This window comes from Diadema antillarum, unplaced genomic scaffold, assembly GCF_040938485.1.
Source record: "Diadema antillarum isolate AM-2024a unplaced genomic scaffold, OU_Dant_1.0 scf00000072, whole genome shotgun sequence".
Lineage (NCBI taxonomy): Eukaryota > Metazoa > Echinodermata > Echinoidea > Diadematoida > Diadematidae > Diadema > Diadema antillarum.
This window is the reverse complement of record NW_027270961.1, coordinates 2,301,115-2,322,091: the sequence shown is the minus strand read 5'-3', so window position 1 is coordinate 2,322,091 and position 20,977 is coordinate 2,301,115. Positions and strand designations below refer to the sequence as shown.

General features: G+C 40.5%; 1 protein-coding gene across 3 annotated transcripts in view; it reads right to left on the bottom strand.

Annotated features, from left to right (window-relative positions):
• Nucleotides 1-205: 205 nt before the first annotated feature.
• Nucleotides 206-20,977, bottom strand: part of LOC139717191 (metabotropic glutamate receptor 3-like) — a 70,462-nt gene continuing 49,690 nt past the window's right edge. For 2 of the 3 annotated variants that reach the window (XM_071628691.1, XM_071628692.1), the window contains 4 exons: nt 18,087-19,631; nt 16,603-17,675; nt 1,369-1,542; nt 206-277 (listed from right to left, as the gene is read on the bottom strand). In XM_071628691.1, coding sequence (XP_071484792.1) covers nt 242-277; nt 1,369-1,542; nt 16,603-17,675; nt 18,087-19,434 — 2,631 coding nt within the window. In that variant the 5' untranslated portion in view covers nt 19,435-19,631 and the 3' untranslated portion in view covers nt 206-241. Of the gene's footprint in view, nt 278-325; nt 350-1,299; nt 1,543-16,602; nt 17,676-18,086; nt 19,632-20,977 lie in introns of those variants that run through there. The other variant, XM_071628693.1, reaches the window with a different exon arrangement.

The following is a 20,977-nucleotide window of genomic DNA, read 5'->3' as shown; positions in this document are numbered from 1 at the left end:
GATCCAGCCCCAGTGCTTCTCGGAAAGCTGATGAAGATTGCACCGCGAGGCTGGTTTGATGCCGTGCCTAGCAACCGTCATAGCCACCAGACCGTCCATGACGTCATCTTGACGCGAAGTTCATCTCGGCCGACGAGATCTTCGTTTGATTGGGTGCTGGCAGTCACGTGACAGTGTCAGAGAAAAGTCTGGCTGGTTTCACCGTCTGTGTCCTGACTATCGTTGTGTGTCGAATGAGCCATCAGTTTGACTCTAGGGCGGGGTCTTTGGACTGAAACTGTATAGGTGAAAAAGAAGCAAAGTCCAAATCCTCCTTAGAGCTTGCCTTAAACTGAGGTCGGTCCATTACCTATAATAACAATCACAGCCGAAAAGAAGCCGTTGTAAGTACCCTGGTAAATGTCAAGTTAGAGTTCTGATTATCACGTCTTACCGCCAAAATTACCAAAGTATGATTGACAGAAAAATGCCATGATGTGTTTGAGTCAAGAAACCTGCAATTTGGATATTTGGTCATCTTTGTTAATTCATTCTGGGTGTAATCACGGATCGATACATTCGTCATCAGGTATGAGAACATTCCAGGATTAAAGGAAACAGAAAGTATCGTTTGATAATTTTCAACTAAAGGGGGCCATTGGTGTATCATCATGTGTTGTCAGATCATGACATGAATAATTCAAGAGCAGATCATTACTTTACTCTGCAGTAGGGATATTTCTATCGCCATTATTATGCATCATATTAATACATTCACGGCACCCCCCCCCCCTTCCGCCGTGTCTACGAAATCAACCCAGGAATTGAATATATCTATAGTTTACAACATAATTATGAGAGTTAAAGTTTTTAATTAATCACAAAGTTAAGAATCGATTCCTTCAATGCTATTCGACAACGACAAAACACACGTACACCCTGACAAACATACAGAGAAAATCAAAATCTCCAAGTATAAGGACGAATTTCACAGATTCACTTTCAAGGCATTATTTTGCACAACATGCTTTCGTCTTGTTTATAGTGTTCACTTTGGCAACGAATTAATCATGATGTTTGTTCAAAAAGAAACAATGAAGTAAGAAAGTACGAACGTTCATTTGATAAATTAACACGTAAAATTAGAAATAAACAAAACTACCATATTTCTGCACCAGTGTCAGCATTGCAAGTGAGAATCAAAATTACTGGTTTTCTACGGGGTTGAAAGGAATACACTGGGACGAGGATGGGTAAGGGGAATAATACAGTCGTACTAAAAATCATTTCAAGGCATAATACATGATGATACATGCTCACAATGCATGCAGCAGGCATCGGCATTTCCATGCCGGACTAACCACTGTGGTATAGACTGTGATTGTTCACCTCGTCGCGAAACCGTGCTCCGTCGTACTGCGAGCGCCGCGACGAGTGTGAGCTGAGTCGACGAACGTTCTTGTGCGGCTGGAAGACGATGATGTAAACTTTGGGCGCGAAAAGACAGGCGAGCGCAACGGACGCACACAGGCTGACGGACACGCACAAGGTGGTCGTCTGCAACTGAGAAACAAACATTGGCGAAGAGAGAAAGGCATGTGGTAATGAACGAATTGTTTTTTAAGGCGAACAGCGAAACGAAATCTATACGTCTTGAGGGGAACAAACATGGGTTGAAATGTCAGTCTTCTTGTCGTTGTGGCCATCATGCTCAGGGGCTTTAGTTACCAAGAATGTAGGGTAATGTTCCGATTGCGGAATTAGATTTGAGAGTATAAAGTTTCTTCTGACAGGTGTGTTTCCGCTAAAAATGCTAGCTCGTTATGGTAAGGATTTCGACTTCTTGGCAAGCTGTACATATTAGAATCATTTTAAACGATTCATATGCCTTGCACAGCAATGCGACAATGAAAACACACTCCGCATTTTTACATTCCATTTTGCAACTGTGCAATATGTGAAAGGTGGCAAGACATAGAAACATTATGGTATATCTAATATTCTTGTTTGATACTTTAAAGATTTATTATGTTTGATTTATATCAGTATTGTCTGGGGCAAATTATTTGTTGTATAGGGCCCCATTTTTTCTCTCTCTTTCTTCTTCCTTCAAAACACGACAACAGTAACACTGCACCATTGATTAAAATTAATGTCTCTGATCAAACTCATTCCTGTTTTGTTTTTTTAAAGAATGACAATAAACGGAGGAGCAGCCGAAAAAATGATAACTGAATTCAATGAATGGCGAGAAAATTAATGGCACGGATAGTTGCTTGTTCCTCTTATTTGTCATTCTATTTTCTCTTATTCTTTTTCCCCCTGATTTCTTCCTTTCCCCCGATCTCTATTGTGATTGTTGCTTCCTTTTTTCCCCTCAGTAATGCACCAAAAGCCACCTGACACTCCATGTTGCTCCAAATGAAGATGGCGCTTTCATGGACTGCTTGCATTGCTACATCAGTCTCAAGTGGTTGATAGATATCGGACGAGTTTCCTCTCATAGTCGAAACAGAGATATTCGTCCTCCAGATCAAAAGCTCCAAGATATCTTAGGCTGATATCGTCTGATAATCACCTTTTCTCTCTTCCTCCGACCTCTTTACCCACAGCTCACACGCGCAAGCATTTTTTTGTGCCCATGATCACGTTGGTCAACCAAACGACAACGACTTTAATTGCTTTTGCTCCTGCGTGAGACCGTTATACCAGTCAAGTAAACTGCTTATTGAGGACGGTCTCCTCCACCTGTACCTTCAGATGCGATATAGTGCATGTTTTTGTATAGACTAAATTATACGTATTTATGTTTTTAGAATACTCTATCTATATTCAGATTAAGAATGTAATTGATTTGTCACAATGATTTCATTTGTACAAGTGGAGAAATAAACAAACTGAAACTGAAACTTATTGTGCATCTGAAATCATGCCATTCCCCTCATTTCTATCAGTCTGACATGTAAGACATGTCTTTTTTTCGAAAGAGAAAGAGGATCGGAGGATATGCACAAGAATGATATTAACGTACCTATGCCAAGACTATACCCGTTATGTGATTTAAGACAGCCGTATTTGAAGAGTAGTTTTGCTTGGATTGATTTGTTCCACAGCGGTTCGTTGAGGGATTGACAACAAATTGGACTACTACCGCGTTTAGAGATCACAGGTTGATACCAGAGAAAGTGGCTGTCTTGCCTACTAGCTCCACTCATCTCGTCAAAGTCGCTTACAGCTCTTTCCTACCTTTGTGTGAAATAATGGAGCGGGGATTTACTTGGTATTTGCAAAGAGCACCTTACATCTCTGCCTCCGTGTCATTCGTCCGCAGCTGCTTCTAAAAGAACTGATTTATTTAGTAATGAAAGGATGCCAAGATATATGGTCCCGGAGTATGCAATTGCTCTTTTTTCTGCTTCGAGTCAAGAGGGCTCATATATTTGAGTCACCGATCGATATATTTCCTGGCCTCGAATACACAATTCTCTCTCAGCAAACGTCAAGCCCTCAACCTGGCCGGGGCCGGCAAGAAAGGCCGCCGTCTCCCGGGTCGGATGACTGAGTGTGGCTGGGAAGAGAGCATATGCCAGCTTGTCCCGACACACTGGGACATTTTGATTAGGTTGCTGATGCATGCTATCATTCGGCAACATAGTCACGCGTGTGCACTTGAGATATATGAAGATGAATCACAAGAAGGAATCACTCACGGGTCTGTTTACACAGCACTGAGGCTTTATCAACCAAAGCTGCATACTTCATTACTGCAAATTCTTCGGAAAGCATTGTCCCAGGCTTCCAGTTTTACGTTAATTTGTTCCTGACGTTGTTTCTCCATTGAGAGACATGAATGCGCACTTATTGCTTATCAGGACGGTTTTTCGTCATTAACATGGGTAGCCTTCCGAAAGAGGGTTGTCATATCTTTTCATCTTTTGTTTTTGGTATTCTTATTCGTAATTGTCCGTATCATACTGTAACTGCAACAAGAAACATGTCATATCTTTTGATTTTCACAAGCTGATTTAGGAACACCAAAGTGCAAAGAAGGACTTTTGCACCTCATCATAGTAATGTTTATTATTAATGAAAGGTTTCTTGATAATAATACAGTTACCATGGTGAATATAACTACTAGAAGAGGCAGGGTGGTTAAAAAACCAGTGGGTTTTACAATGTGATTTCGTTAAACCAACAATTTATTAGTTTATAGTTTTTTTATTAATGTATTCACAATGCAAACATTTGTATTCATTATTGTAAATATGTTCATATTTATACACATATTCATTACTATAAATATATTAACTTTTAAACACTTACTCATTATTGTAAATACATTCTTGTTGAGATTTCCATACTCCTGATCGGGGGTCGATAGAGTTTAATGAACTCTTAATAACATTTTGTAATCTTAATAATCATTACACACACACAGCAAATCTTTATATATTTTTGTTTGCTTGTTGTTTGTTTGTTTGTTTGTGTGGGTTTTTTTTTTAGAAAGCAATGAGTTCACAAGTAATCACCCACTTGAATCTGGGTATGAAAAAAGAAAGTCGTGCTGCTATTTTAAAGATTTCATTTGGTCTTTCCCGTCGTCATAAGTTTCCAATCATTATGCTGAGATATGGTGTTCCGTTTCGTCCTTAGTTTGGAGAAGTTAGCAGACACAAAATACTGGGTAAACTCTACGGCACTATAAACAAGAAACGGTAGATTGCTCTTTCAGTGCCTAGTATTCGTACATGCATCCATGTGATGATTTATCAAGCGGCGAAAGAGCCAATCAAAGATGGGTTCATGTAGCATCTCCGACAAGTCAAGTTACAACTCTACACCATACTGTTCAAGTTGAGTGAAGTCAGAAGATCGGAATTATGAAAGTTCATTAAAGCTAAAACACAAAACAAAAGCAGCGGGTACGAAATGTTGAAGTTCCCCATGTCAGTGCATGTTTTCACCGAAACTGATGTCGGACACCGCCTAAATGTACATGAGATTACTATTGCGTACAAAATGATACCAAGATCATGTCTTGCTTTTTTTTCAAGCAATAACCTTTCACCAGCTAGAAGTCATCATTGCTAAGTTTTGGGAAAAAAACAAACAAACAAACAAACGTAAAAATATTACAGTAAATTTGAGGGATTAAAATTTGTCTGATTGATTTCATGTCCCAAAGGGAAATTAAGTTGCAATTTGAGGCCTTGACATCATCCCTTTGTTATTTGTATCAGCACAAATTTGTAATTTGAGGCTAATGCTACTTTTTTGTGTGAAATCATGTCAGATTTCCAGATTACATAGCTTTACTACTGTCATAACATCATTCCGTACATCTGATTTTACTCTATTCACGAAATTCGCCTTGAATATTGTTTAGGCCTATACACTTGCATTATGAATCTTCCCGCCACACTCCGGGTAGAAATCAACCTGTCTTCACACCTCCGAATTACACCAAGCAAGACTTCATCCCAACCATCGGAAACTTGGCAGATAGCCTGAACGCAGATCGATACCCAGCTTTCAGCGCCATTCCATTTATCTCATTTGGGGAGAAAAATCACTCAATATCCCGCAAGCGTCGATAAATATGTCTCTACTGTGATTTTGCCATAACTCAGTTAGAAATCTGTATGAAGATGTACCACCTGTAAACATTTCCCAAAGCTCTAATGTATTGATGTATTACACAAACGATGCATACCCATGTGTATTCTGTTGGCGCCAGTAAGTGGTTTATTGTGCGTTTTGACGAGAAAAAAAAAACCCCGCAAAAATATGCAATACATATTATGATAAAGAGTTTATTCTGAAAAGCTATCTGAACTAAATACTTCTGAAGTAAGAATTCCAGTTTACAGTTTTCTAGATGAGCCCAACCTCATTGCTTAAATCACCAATGTTGCATGAATGATTCAATTTGAAAATCTGAAAATGAATTTGCAATCATGAAATGCGTTAGTGTGAGTGGTTAAACTGCCAGTTATATTGGATTTTCACATTTGATTGCAAACGCAATTTGGCCTTGGCGTAAAGTAGTCAAGGTGCGTATTCATAAAATCCGTAGCAAACAGGTTATCCAATTAATCTGACATACCTTTCAGTATTCAGAACCTATGTGGAGTACAAGTGGTTGTGTGGCAAGACTCTGGTACGATTTTTTAAATACCAGTGACAGCATTTGCTTGAAATAAAGCAGCAATCGGCCGAACTATTTGGTCTACAAACTCCTCGAAAGTCTGTCGGAAATCCGAAAAGATACTTCTGACTCTCTAGTTTATAAACAATGATCGAGAAGAATAATGACCTAGACCAGCTGTAGACGTAAACGGCAATCTGAATTGAATGTTAGAAAGATACTGACGTCATAATTGTCTGCAAAAAGCTATTCGTCGCTGATTGGCTCATCTACGTCACGTGATTGCAAACACGTATTGCAGATTGAAGAAAAGTGGAAACGACAGAGAAAATGATGCGAAAGAATTATTGGTAACGACCTTTTTTTGTGACTGCGATTCCACCGTCATAATCCATTGCATCATGTGTAGAGTCTAATCCTAGATCAAAACGAGAGAAATCTACAAAACACGACTCTACTTAGGCAATGTTGCTTAATGGGTTTATCTGCAACACTTGCTTAAGGAATAATCATCCAGCAAAGTAATATCATACATGTTGTTACAATGTGAGCAGTTTACATGAATAAGATTAATGAAGAAAATCATAAGAATAAGAATGAACTTGACATGTCTGATCGCAAATTACTGATTGTGTACTCAACGTTGTTTTCCTCTGAAACATGACAATATTGTCATTCTATTTGTCTTTCATTTCATCACATTATTTCAGTCAACCATTTTGGAGCAGCGGCGGTAATTTAGTAATGTCCTTTTTTTTTTCTCTCTGAACACTGTATGCTTTTTCGCTGCTTGACGCAGGAGTAACTAATAAAAACAATTTCTATTTGATTGACGGATAGACAAATATGTGATAGACAATCAAGGGGGCAGCAAATATGAGGGAACTGCTCCTAGCTTTGAAGCATATATCATTCAATATCATCGTGGTGCGATCACACCGCTTGCAGCATCACGGACTGGGCCTATTTTTCTAAAGAATTTCATGACTTCCATTAGTACATTGATATATCAATTTTTTATGTTGATTTTTGTCTTTCTTCTGACATATGAAGAGAGATTCTAGATTTCTGGATTCTCCTCAATGCCCTATAAAAAGTAGCAATAAATCAATACGTATGACCCCATCACACAAACAACATCTACAACCTCTCTCATTTCAACACAAATAATTATAATCAAGACTTTTCAGGAAAAAATGATTTAAAGCAATAGTGAGCATTTGCTTTTCACCTCACACACTGCTGATTATCAAATCTATTATTTTATTCCAGTGATGTGAATGCCCAACATTCTAAACTTATCAGTGTACTAGAGAGAAAACACCTCTAAGATGAATTTATGCACATTCATGTTTCCAGCGCATATGAAAACATGATGTTGATGGCTGAGAAGATCAGTTATAGAGAATCGAATGATGTGCACTTATATCTAAAGTAGGCTAGCACCACTAGTTCGTAAGGATGCAAGATATATTGGCTACAATATGTCGAATAATGATATTTAAAAAAAAAACACACAGGAAAATGACCACGGGCGTACGTGTGCCAACGATCCGTCAACGCGGACGGATACGGCTCAGCTTCGAATATAAAAATTATTGATCACTGTTGTCCATCCTCAAGATAATTGTTTTGTTGTTCATTTTAACTGTAAGAAGAAAAGATATCGGTCCAGATCATATCTAGAGATAGGAATATTCTACGTGTGTGATCGATCGATATATTGTCATTACCAAACAGGTAGAAAGCATTCGTATCATTCATGCTGTCCAAAGAAACTGTGTGTGTGTGTGTGTGTGTGTGTGTGTGTGTGTGTGTGTGTTTCCATTACAACTAAGTTATTGCTTAACTCTTCCGATGGTTTGTGCGTCGCAGTATTACGTTCGTGTTTTTTTTAAGGAGACGATTGAAAACCGGAAAGTACTGATTTTGTCTGAAAAACCAAAACCAACCACATTTATGGCACTCTTAATGTTGAACATTTAATCTCTACCTTGTTCCCTTACCAATGCTCACAGACGCAAAACACGAACCGTGTGCTGTTGAAAATAACAGATCCGACGATTTGGTTTCGTCCTAAAATAGTCCTGTTAAGAACAGTGTCGTTTTCTCCTTAGCAATCATATAAGTCATGTAAGTCTTTTCCTATTTTCACTTTTCTTATTTTCTTTTTTCTTTGAAAGTGGCATCGCTTTTCGAGGCTGTTTTCGTCATCATTTCTTGACTTGTACTATGTAGATTATCTGGTACTGTATTTGTAAGACAGGGTAATAAAAGTTTAAGCACCAAGCATATTTCACTTAAATTGCTTGGCAGAAAATAAATGTTGGCGTCAAATTAGCGGAACAATATCCGTCCATTCATTTAGTGAGCAATTCAGAGGCACTGTGGATCACACAGAGCTAGAAAAGTATATTAATAGACAAAATGGCTATCAACTTGGACTCGGCATCCCTGGCCCTGAACTGAATATCAGTTAGCACATAAAGCAAATGTTTTGTGACCACGTTTTTGTTTTTGCCCCCTAATGATGAACTGTTCATGGTGTCAGCACCCAACTGCCAGCAACTTTACATCCTCTGTACTAAGACTCTTGATACAATGAGGGGCGACATTATTGACACATCCCCAACTTTTCACTGTCTGTCCCACAAAAGAACAACAACAAATAAACAAACAAACAAACAAACATAAAAATGAAATATACCCTACAGGAAAATCACACTTCTCTATCAAAACAAAACTGCTATTCAAACGCTCCTAGAATGAAAGTGTGAAACTCCAACGATATACAGTGCGTATAAACAACACCCGTAATTCAACTTCAGAGGGCTATTTTTCCATACTTGTCAACAGTAGAGCGCCCAATGAAGGTCGTGAGGAAAGAGGGACTCTCCTTCTTCCCATTGGTACCTAATTGTGTTAACAAATGTCATGCATCTCCTATCCTCACGGCCATCATTGGACTCTCTATAGTTGACAATCATGGAATAGTAGCCCTCTATAGTTGGGATTTTTTTTTATACGCACTGTACAATCGAAGAAGGCTTGAATCAAGGAACAATAGGGAGACATTGCCCATAAGTGTAAATAGTATGTAAACGTCAGAACAGTTACCAAATATCATCAGGTGTTTGTCAGAGCTGAAGTTAATTATGAATACCGACCATAATCATTAGCGTCAGGACAAATTTAACACTATTTCACACTGCCTCATTTCACAATATCCCTCTGTCGTACCAAACCTAGAAGAGTCAGTTCTCTTATTGAAGCTATTATCATTACGATTTCTTTAGAGCTCATGCATGGATGCATGGCTTACGTAAATGGAATAAGGACAAAAAAAAATGTAATTAACCGGCTATCACAAAGTGCAAAAAGGCGGAAGGGTTTGTGATGGAAATAGCTCCTCTGGCAGTGCCTAAAATTAGCAAAGGTCGGTGTGCTGGCAAGTTTTGCTAGGCGTGAAGTTTGAATCTTGATCATCACGTTGAACAACTTTAATTACCAGTGTGGCATTCAGTGGATTCTAGAGCATATAATACCTGAAGGATTGACGTCAGGGGATGAAATTGATCCTTAATTTATAATTCTTGTTTTTGAACATTTTATCAGGTTTTTATGGCGAGGGTGAGAATGCATTTAGCTTGTGTGATAGAGGAAGAGAGAGGGAGAGCACGCTATGATTAATGTAATATAGTATTTATAGTATTTATGCTGTATAGCACTTTGCTCCTCTTTTGACGTCATTAGGTAGTGGGCATATGATTGACAAGACAAAGTTAACATCCGTGGGTGTTTCGATGGGTTGTGTGGGCCTCCCCTGAAAACTTCCCTGGGGTTCATGTACTCGTCTCGACTGTCTTGAGCAGCAGCCCGTAGAGGGGATAATTTTGGCTCTTTCGAGTCGGAGCCATTTGCACCTGCGACCGATTAAATTAAAACTTAGGAGGAAAAAAATGAAAGAAAAAAAATCTGCGGGCATCGCATTTCGCCCCCTGCACATCATACTGACAGCTCGGACTCTTCACGGAATAACTCGCCCGCTCGCACCACCTCTCGAGCTGAGCTGGGGGGAAAAAATCGTATATATCAATTCTCGGCCTCTGGAGGGCGTCGGGAGAAGGGAGTTGGGGGGGGGGGACATCCATGACAGTACCTGTCGAGTTCGACATCTCCATACCCCATTTCAGATGACCTTTAACCTCATTTTCCATCCCAATGCTTGTAATGCCCGTTGAAACGGGAGAGGCTGCATGCAATATTGACGTCGGAGAATGTCTATGGCATAATACATTTATGAAAGGGAAAATGGGACGCGATACTGTGTTTTGATTGCATGATTTCGTTCAAAACATCATTGTATTTCCGATCAAATATCTGAAAACAAATGTTGTTCAGATAATACCGTGTTTTTTTCTCAGAAATTGAAATACATCATGCGCTTTTAGCTTTAAGACTGTTGCTCTTGCTGATCTATTTACACCCAAAGAGAGATTTTTTTTAAACATGACTCCGATAAACAGAAGTTGGGAGGAGAAGTTCTTCAAACTCTACTACATGGTGTCTTCTACGAAAAGTCAGTCAACAATAATCACAAGATGGTCCCTGTAACTCAATACGTTCGACCCGAGCGTCTGAGCCTGATGCTTGTTTTCATAGGACTCTTACTAATTCGTAAACTAAGTAAACCGCAGGCAGCCTTGGTTATGTCTATCTCCCATTGATGACGTCACTAAAATGCTCGTTGTTGATTTGACGTGGCAGTCAAACATCAGGAATGTAAACACGGACGATCGACAGGAACTTGTGTTAATTTCTTCGTTTTATCCTAGGGTGGAAATACCTCCAAAGAAAGTCTGCTGACCCCCATGATAGCACGCCCTCTGCGGGTTTGAGCACCGGTGAAAGAAAGCTCCCAATTCAATCTTGATTTCATTTTCCATAAAGTAAACTCGAGATGTCTGGCAATTTGCTCATGCAAGAAAACAACTCGAGACTCCTGTCGTATCTGATAGTCTAGAGTCTAGACAATGCAAGCCAGTACACAAGGAGTATAGTACATACTTCATAAGATTTCATCGGTTACTGCACTGCTTAACTAAATGACTTATTTATCAAAATCCCGTAAACATGTTCTCATGAAAAGGATAAACCAATAGCTTAAACATGACTAAGTATCAGTTTTGCAATAATCATCTTTATTTCATAGCAATGCTCGAAAGAGATATCCTCTTCTCTTTACACAAAATTGACTAAAAACATTATCTTTCCTTTTCTTTTAATTCTCATATGTTCAGAAAATAGTCAGAGTACATCTACAGCCTCGAGAAGAGGCGAGCATATAGTTATTGAAGAACCCATTAGTTTTATTGCATGATTTAAAGTTTCTATGACAGTTTGATCACAGGAAATTTCATTAGAGTGAATATTCCGCCATTAGTGTTTTTCCGGATAGTTGAAAGTTCATAGAACTATAGCTCAAGTTCATGTAGTTGGTGCCATGTACAGTTTGCATGGTGTGTTATCATAAAAAAAAAAATTTCGGTGACTGTTTTCAACATTGTATGCCATGAAAGAATAGGGGAAATATCAAGTGTAGCAGTAATACGATATATTGTGATAGTATTCACTGATGTTCAAGGAATGCGATCAATACAGTTATGAATTGACGTCAGTTTGCAACGACAACAGATTGCGGAGGCCTTCATTTCTTGGGTGGTGTGTCTTGGGTCCTGTCTTACAACCATCTTTATGCATCGCCGTCACGTAGCGTTGCTTTACTTTTCATATTTGCCTACCGACCCCTACATGACAAAACGTTGGCTTGTCCACTCAGTAGCCTAAAAAAAAGTCTGGTGAGGCATGGTTCGTCCTGCCTTCTCTTTGACAACCATTTCGGGCTGTTTTTCAGGATCGATTTCACAGAGGTGACGAATATGACACGGAATGTCAAAAGAACACCGTCCGACCAAATGAAAAGCAACCCGCCAATTCATCGCTTTGTCGCTTAGAATCTCCCGACACCATGCTTACGAGAAGCACTTGGCCGCTTGAGCTGTACCGACACTTTGCCGGTGTCATAAATCGAACACTTCCCGCGCAGCATCCTAACGTCTGCTGGCGCAGTATACAAAATGCCGTTCTAAAAATGCGAGCTTTCGACAGCGTACTTTTTAAGGTCGGTAGGTAACGCATCTCCTGTATCAATAACCCAGGAGATGGCACGCACGTTTGTGACGTGCTATGTTAATAAGCCGTGTTCGTTTAATTCTTAACTACAGCCACTGCGGTACGCACAGAAAGTAACCGGTAACCACCACAGAGTCAAAGGAATCTTGAGGAAACTGTCTAATTTTGTCGGAGCTTATAGGGTCTAATTTAAAAAAAGAAATCGTTGTGGAACAGGGCTGACCGAGCCGTCATATAATCATTCAAAGAATAAAAACACACACAAGCACATGGGCAAGTTTTGAAAATAATGATGCTGTCAATATGAGCTGAACTATTTGTCCATGAGCGAAATGTCGACTCCATGTTGTTAAACCATTCCAATAACTATCTTACACTGCAGTCAATGACGACTCTAATGTCTGGTAAATCCAGGCACGCTAAGATTTTCACCGTTTCAAGAATTTGATGATCGTTTTTATCATGAATTGATTTTCACACGATACCAGATAGGCAATGATAGCCGACGCTATGTTTATGCCTTTGCACCCTCCTAGTTCAAATTTTAATGGCAATAATTTCTACTGAAACAAATTGGTCTTTGAAGAAACTTCTGGACAAGAAAACTGAAGACAAAATAAAATAAAAGTTGTACAAAAAGTTGTCGTGGTGCACCATTTCCTACATGGATAAGCATTTTACTTTTCTCGGAAAGAGTCACACAAATCAAAATGAAATAAATTAGTCATCACATTTGTCTATCATGTATGATCAATGCATTCGATGCAAGGCTTCTTCAATTTATTCACCACATGCAAGGGGAAACATTGATGCATGCAAAGCTCCCATATTATGTATTAATCATTTTATCGTAGCAGTTTAAATCCCAGGACTGAACTTGTTTGGCGTGAAATAAAGCAATTATAGACCGGCAAGAATTCGATCCCGCAGAATTCTCATGTGTTTTCAGGAAATGTGATTTCCGTATAGGTGACACTTAACCGGTAGAGTTTTAATTTCCAGCAATCATCATCCAGGGGGTGCTTGGCCGCTAAAGGCTCTCTCTAGAGACACGCGGCCGATACACACTCCATACAGATACAACTCGATCAGCCAAACCAAGCGTGTGGTGAGATGGACCTCAACTAGATCGTGAAATTCCGAATTTCTGAATTGAATTCTGCTTCCTCAGATTTGAGCCAAAGCAATTTTGCTTCGACGAACTCTCGACAGCGATCTTTTTTTTTTCAGCTAAGAACTGTCTTTGTCTGCCGCTCACTCGTCATTGGGGAGAAGAAACTCGGCTCCGGGAATTAAGTGGAATAGGTAAACAAATAATCTAGAGCTGATTAGATATACCAGTCACTCATCGGGCCATGATACGAAGCAAATACCCTTACAGACAACCACAGGCATGTTTCATGATTGTTTTCAATATAATTCAATATTTTTTTTCTGGAGCAAAAATCAAACACATACTTTAAACACCATTTTTCGTGTATCGCAGGTCATTTATTCTGAATTCACCGCTTTGCTATTCAACGGAGCACTAAACAGTCTTAACATTTTTGTTTTTCGTTTCGACACCGATATCATTATCATTATCAGTTTTATCTTGTCGTCAGACACTGAAAGGTCACGGTATAGCTTCTTTAGAAAAAAAAAAGTTGAATGTTGTGAGAAAACTGACATTTACAGCGGTATTGCTTTGATGCCTGTGGCTAAGCGTCATTGAAACACAATTTCAACACAAATTCTACATGGGGACAAATAAGATACATGATACTATAAAACCTTTTTCTTTCTTCTTTTTAACATTTAGCACATCTTCTCAGTCTACGAATATTACACGTACTGTGATAACCCCTGCGAAATAAGTATGATGAAATAAATGAACACATGCACGTCATTGGGTGTAGCTATCATTTTATCCTTTCTTTTGGCCTACGCACTGTAGGATTCTAAGATAAAACAGGTACCTTGCTTTTCTCCCGACTACGGGTACCATCTGATACCTCTAAAAAAGAGAAAAAGGCGAGCAGGGGAGATATATATATGATCACCAGACAATTGTAAAGTGGTAACTTGATAACGCTAGGACTTTGTGGGTTGCTTTGAACGGTATCGTCTTTCGCGTCGTGTCTTTAGGGCGTTTGCAGCGACACTTGGACTATAATATGCCCCGGACCCCTGGCGGTGCCTTTCAACAATAAGGCTACATCTACCGCAGAAAGCAAGACGGCGTGCTATGATCACGTTCGCCCATTCCGAGTCGGAAATGAGTCGAAGCGTTCATGTTTGTCCCTATCAAGCTTGTAACCAAGGGAAGATGCCATAAAAATTAGTCGCTCAAAGAATAACAAGACTCTGAGTTGTTTTCAGCGGGAGTCGGAGGAGAGCGACTAGCTCTTCCTTCGCTGTGACAAGCCTCGTTACACTCCAAATGATTATTACCCCTACCCCTGACTCTCAAAGACACTGTCTTGCTTCCAACTAAATCCGTCTTGGTAACTGAATTGCTCCGATTTTCGATCAGTTTGTCCCCATCTACAACTTTTTTTTCTGCCCCACTCATTACGTGAAGACACAGTCGTGTGATTATGGTTTTCCCAAATTTTACCAAACGATATGGAAAGCCATATCAGTGTGGAGACACATGTAGACGTCAATTTAGCAATCTGTGAGAAGAGACGATCTAGGCTCGTGGACGTCACTGATTGTGCGCCGATTATCAGTCTCACGGGATTGGTCCAATCCGGGTCGTTACACGAAATACTGACGTAACAAGTACGGAGGAAGGCGCTCTCTAAGCTGAATTTCAAATCGAATTCTATCGCATATCGGCAAGGAAATTTATCGTGCGTGCGAAATGGGATCGGTTTGTTTTCATTCGATTCAAAGGCTACATGAGATTGTCTTCTCAAAGAGACGAGATTCGTGCCTCAGGGGATGGAGAATCTCAGAAGTTTGATTCATTGCACGAAGACGAAAACAAAATGGACGAGAACGTCATGGAAGATCTCTCCCACTGGCTGATATACAGGGCCCTTGCTCGGGTTACCTGAAATCGCATTGGACGTATCCTCTTTGCGATCTCGCTGGGGATTTGGGGCATGAGTCTGAAACAAGGAGAATCATCATCGGAGAATGTTGACATTTCACCACAAAAACAAGCGAAAACAATGAAAAAAAGCAAAATATAAAACAAATCGATCAAGAATGTCATGATAAAGCAATGGCAGACCCATAAAGGCCACTGCACATTGTAGGTTCGTGATTTCATTACTCCAAGCCAACCGTCATGATAAATCTACTCAGGATGACGGAAAGATCTAATATGCACGTCCAAAGCATGAATCTTTTTTCTGAGTTCCTGGGCAAAATTGTCTGGCTGCATATCAAATGATAGCATTCGAGGTAAACATTCAACATCTGTACCATTCCTTGATTAATACTAAAATCTCTGAGAGTACACTGCATAATACACGTCTACATGAAATCTAGAGTTTGTCTGTGTTCTGACTGACAGGATGACTTTCATTTCGTATCGCCCGGTTGTGGTACAGTCTTGATCAAGATAGACAGTATTGCTATATCACGTGACACTTTGACGGAATATAAAGAATATGATATTGACAGACGACACAAATACGGACGGCCACTTAAGAACAAACTCGTATGCTATGCCTCTGTGGTTGTTTATCTTGAGAAAGTGCAAGACAATTGACCTTTTCTTAGAAGTACGATCATTTGTTTAAGGATCTGTCTGTACTTGACTGTCCTGGAAAACTCTATTAAAAATTGACCAGATCGAAAGACGTCTTTCTCGGTATCTTTTAGTGCCCCCCCCCAAAAAAAAAAAAAACAACAACAACAACAACAACCAACAAACAAAACAACTCATCTTACCTGATGATTCAGCCTGGATTAACGCAGTAGAACATTTCTTAAAGTAAGCGTGAATTGATATTTCGTTAGCATTATGTAAAGAGTGATGCATTCATTAGGTTTATTTAATATCATTACCTACATAAAACAACCACAGTTTGTACTTGACACCTGAAGGGAGTGTGCTTTGATTGATGACAGAAAATCGGAAAGGGAAAGCTCTTTCAAAGATATTATTTAGTATACATTGTACAGTAACACGTAAAAACAAATCGATGTGCTGTTCAGTACATCAACAGTGTTGAGGAAAGTAGGAGATGGTACACTCCATGATGAGAGAGACAATACTAGTGAAATATGACAAGGATTCAAGAAAACAATACTACCAAGAAGAGAAAGAGTCTGTGGTTACTTACTCTGAAATCATCCTTGGTGACGAAGTAGACTGGTACAAAGGCAAACCACACAATACATGTTGTGTACATGGTAAAACTAATGAATTTGGCTTCGTTGAAATTTTCAGGTATCTTCCGGGTCTTAAATGCGTATACCGTACACATTGCTATAAGAAACATGTCGTACACAAGTGACAAGACAAGGCTGATCTCTGTGATTTCACACTTCAAAATCGCTTCCGACTTGTTTTCCGAGAATCTCACAACTTTTCGCGGTGGATCCACGGCCAACCACACAAGTTCCCCGAAGATCTGTATGCTGATTAAACCCAGACATATCACGAGCTGGGAGCAGGGGCTGATGTACTTAGGCCGCTTTGCGGAGCGCGACGCACTGTCGAATATGCGCGCAATCCGACTGGTCTTTGTCAGCATGGCAGCGTAGCATATGCAGAAAGATAATCCCAGACCAAGTCTCTGGATGGAGCATACAATGACTGAGGGCTTGGCCACAAGTGGGAAGGTCATGGAGTAGCACATTAGGATCCCTCCAAGAAGAAGAAAGCTGAGCTCGCGACTTGAGGCCTTCACAAGCGGCGTGTCGCTATACTGGAAGAATATCACGATAACTCCACAGGTGGCTACAATTCCCAGTAAAGAAAGAATCATTGGGACGAAACTGTGGACAGACACCCATTCCATGTGTTCCTCCTTTAGTTTGTAGCATCCGGTGAGGTCGGCTGTGGGCCAGTACCCTACCTCGCAAGGTTGACAGTTGTACTCGTTTTCCAGGTACTCACGAGGTTTGCACCTGATGCACACCCAGCAACAGATCTGGTCGTCCTGAAGGAGTTTCATCTCACCTGGTCCACAGGGGAGGCTGCACTGGGAGTAGGGAGCACCATGGGGACTGTAGCTATCCAGCCCAGGGTGGAAATGAACGGCAGAAGGATCCATTGAGAGGGTTTGGGCCCATTCTCCCACCCGGACGTAGTGGTACTTGTCGGTGCCCTCGATTGGTCGGAAGTTCATGACGTCATAACGTCCAGGTCCGTCACCCTGGGCGTCAAATGTTACTTCCGTGTCTGCAAGATCTGAGAACAAGAACATATGCTTCGAACTATTATGATTCCTCATTTCAACACTTTCGATGACATGCAAACATAATGATAGAAAGCACCCATTGAAGTAAGTTGAATTATATTTTAACGCCACCATTATACTTGAACTGCATACATTGTTAGCAGTGCCATAAGTGCAAATCTTGCATCCGAACACACTGCATTATTGACCTGTGTTTAGAAATGGAACCCTCTTTTCCCTCACATTCTGCATGATTACGGGAAAAAAACTTTATGTGTTATTTCCAGTGAATAACAATTCATGTCAACCTTTATGACGAAATATCTGGAATGACAATCTCTAATGCGTAATGCTACCATTCATTGGTCATCAATGGTGACGGTTATCAATCACTTTGCATGTGGAGTTCTGCGTATACTCACCGACAAACGATGTATTCAATATGTAGTCTTTGAAGAGGCTTACGCCATTGACTGGGGTCATTTTGTCACAGAGCTTTTCTGTTCCAGGGCAAAGGTCTTCATGCATAGAGTGCAAAGCATGCGCCATTGCGAACACAGCATCTACAACAAACTGAGTCTTCTTCTCTTGGTGGTGATTCTTTTCATTGAGACTAAGTCCGGAACAGACCTTTGAATGATTTCCATTAGTCCTAAGATCCACCACACAGTTGAATTTCTGTTCCCAAAATTTCTTGAACCAAGGATTTCGTTTGTATGTCAAAGGATTAAGTTTTAAGAAATATTCATCGAATTCTTTCACTTGTTTTGTCTGAAGTTCGATAGTTATAGCGCCCTCCGCGACAGCTTCACGTCCATTAACAGGCATGGCCTGGACTCCCCATCCATCACTGGCAATCCAGACGAACTTCTCTGTGGCGTTGGCACGATGCGCTGCTTCCAACAAGTCACGGGCATCCACATCTCGTGTAAACAGAACAACAACCCGAGCGGCTTTCTTCCGGCGTAGGTTCGTAATGATACGATCGTATGTGATCGCATCGGAGGAATAAGGGATCTTCTCAGAAGCGGCAATGCAGATATTTCGCATGACCCGTTCTTTTTCGAATTGGTCCATTCCCGACTCCCCGTATTCTCCCTCCGATGAAACAGTCGACACATACGTCCAATTGAACAGCGATAGAATATCGGCAATTGCTTTAGCTTGGAGTGTATCGGGCGGGACTGTCCTCGCAAAGAACTCAAAGCGAGATTTGTCTGACAATCTTGCGCTGGTTGAAGCATAACTTATCTGCGGGATTTCAAACAAACGCAGCAAATTAGACACCTGCATAGATACGGTAGAGTAGGAGCCACCTACGACCCCGACCACGCTCTGAGAGGGCTTCGATTTCGCGCTCGCGCTCTGGTTGAAGCAATTTTGTCTAGATGACGTCGTCAGAGAACTCCTGACAAATTCAAGAGATTGCTCCAGGGCGAAGGTATCCACTGAACACGTGTCCCTGACACTCGCACCGAGCTGGATTCCTGGCAAAAGCGAAGAATCATTGTTGACCTTATCAATGGCGAAGAGCATGGCTTCCACGCGCTGGATGCCTCTATCTTCGTTGATAAGACCACATCGTTCATCAGGTGTCGACCCGACGTGCGGTGAGCCTTTTTCATGAATCGGAAATAGCCCACCGATTACAATGTCTCCGGGTATCTCCGCCGTGGTCGTCGAGGCAACCCCTCCACCCAGCCGCACCATTGCTGCCACATACAGAAGACATAACAACATCAGGATTGCTGGTACGGTCGGTATCCCCATCTTCTCTCCAAAAAGTGCAGCCACGCGAAAGAAGAAAATATCCACAATGAGATAGCGTGGCGATGTTTTGTTCCCGTGCAAACATTTGAGTTGCTGAAATCTTAGGCAATCGCACTCGTGAAGTGATGTCTATTCAGTGGTTTCCAAAGTAACGGAGAATGCTGGCAAAACGGATACGTCCTGCCCCTGGAGTCATCCTGAACAGGGGAAAGATAGATATATTTAAAAAATGACTTTATGACAATGTGTCCAACGATTCTAAAGCAGTTTTGAATGTCACTGTCAACAAAACGAGTTACGATGTGATATGATAGATGACAAGTTGTAAGTGTCTTAGCATCTGTTTGAGTAGATACAAACAGTAGGTATTAGTCTTTTCTAGCTATTCATTAACTAAGAATGCCAATTAATGGCTTGTGAGAGTGAAACGAACAGCTTGAATAAAGTGAGTCATTTGGAAGGGAAACATCTGTTACCTAAACTGGACTCCTAATGAACTAAAGCCAACTCTTGGATTATTGATACAGCTAAATTTGATGGAATGTGACGATCCGCGGGGACATTCCAAATGACACTTATCGTTCCTATAGCATATATGAAAAAATATCATTGTGCATTTCTCACAATGTATGAGAGATAGCACAAGACTCGAAAATCACATACAGAGTATTGCATATCTGACATAATTTCTGTCGTTTTTACACTGTTCCCGTTCCTTCTGGGAAGGTATGTCAATTAAATTCGAAATTTTTGTTTCATCGACAAATTCTCTTGATTCGCATTTGTCAAGGCTTAACCACCAGATTTGATTGATAGCAATAACAACCTTGATAACATATACCGATGGGATTATGGTCTTCTAAACCGAAGGAAGCTTCACTAGATCCACCGTCCCTCTTCCCAAGGGGTTCTGCTATGATTATTACCCGATGCTGCCTATTTCCTATTCATAAACTCAGGTCAAGTGGGACATTATATAGTGGGCTTTTTATGACTGCGCCTTTATATTTCTTGTTTGCTTTCACTAAATTGACCTATATCGCAGCGAATCTTCCTCTCAATAACTAGACAAAGAGGAGAAGGCCTAGAGTGGAAATAAGCTTTGGGGAATGGGTATTCTGAAGAGAAGAACAAAATAAGAAAGGTCGTTCAAGCTACAACAACAAATAATCACGAATAGCTTCATATCCCTTTAAACCGGCAACTTTTATCACTCATGCAGGATTTTTATACACTGCAAAATTTTGTTTCCTTGGTCGGCCGTTCATATGGCGATATTTTATAGGAACTTAATTATTGATTATGTCACGAGAATAGAATGACGCTGCAGAAACTCGAGATGAGCGTGTATGTGTGAGTGTGTGTGTGTGTGTGTGTGTGTGAGGGGTGTGTGTAGAGGGCGCGGGTAGGTAGTAAAACTGTAATCTTATTACTCATCTTGACCTTGAATAATGCAGCAGTCTCCACGATAATACCGTACGAGCATTAAAGGGAAAGGGAGTATTCTGCTTCAGGTACCATTTTCCCCCTTTGATTATGCGCA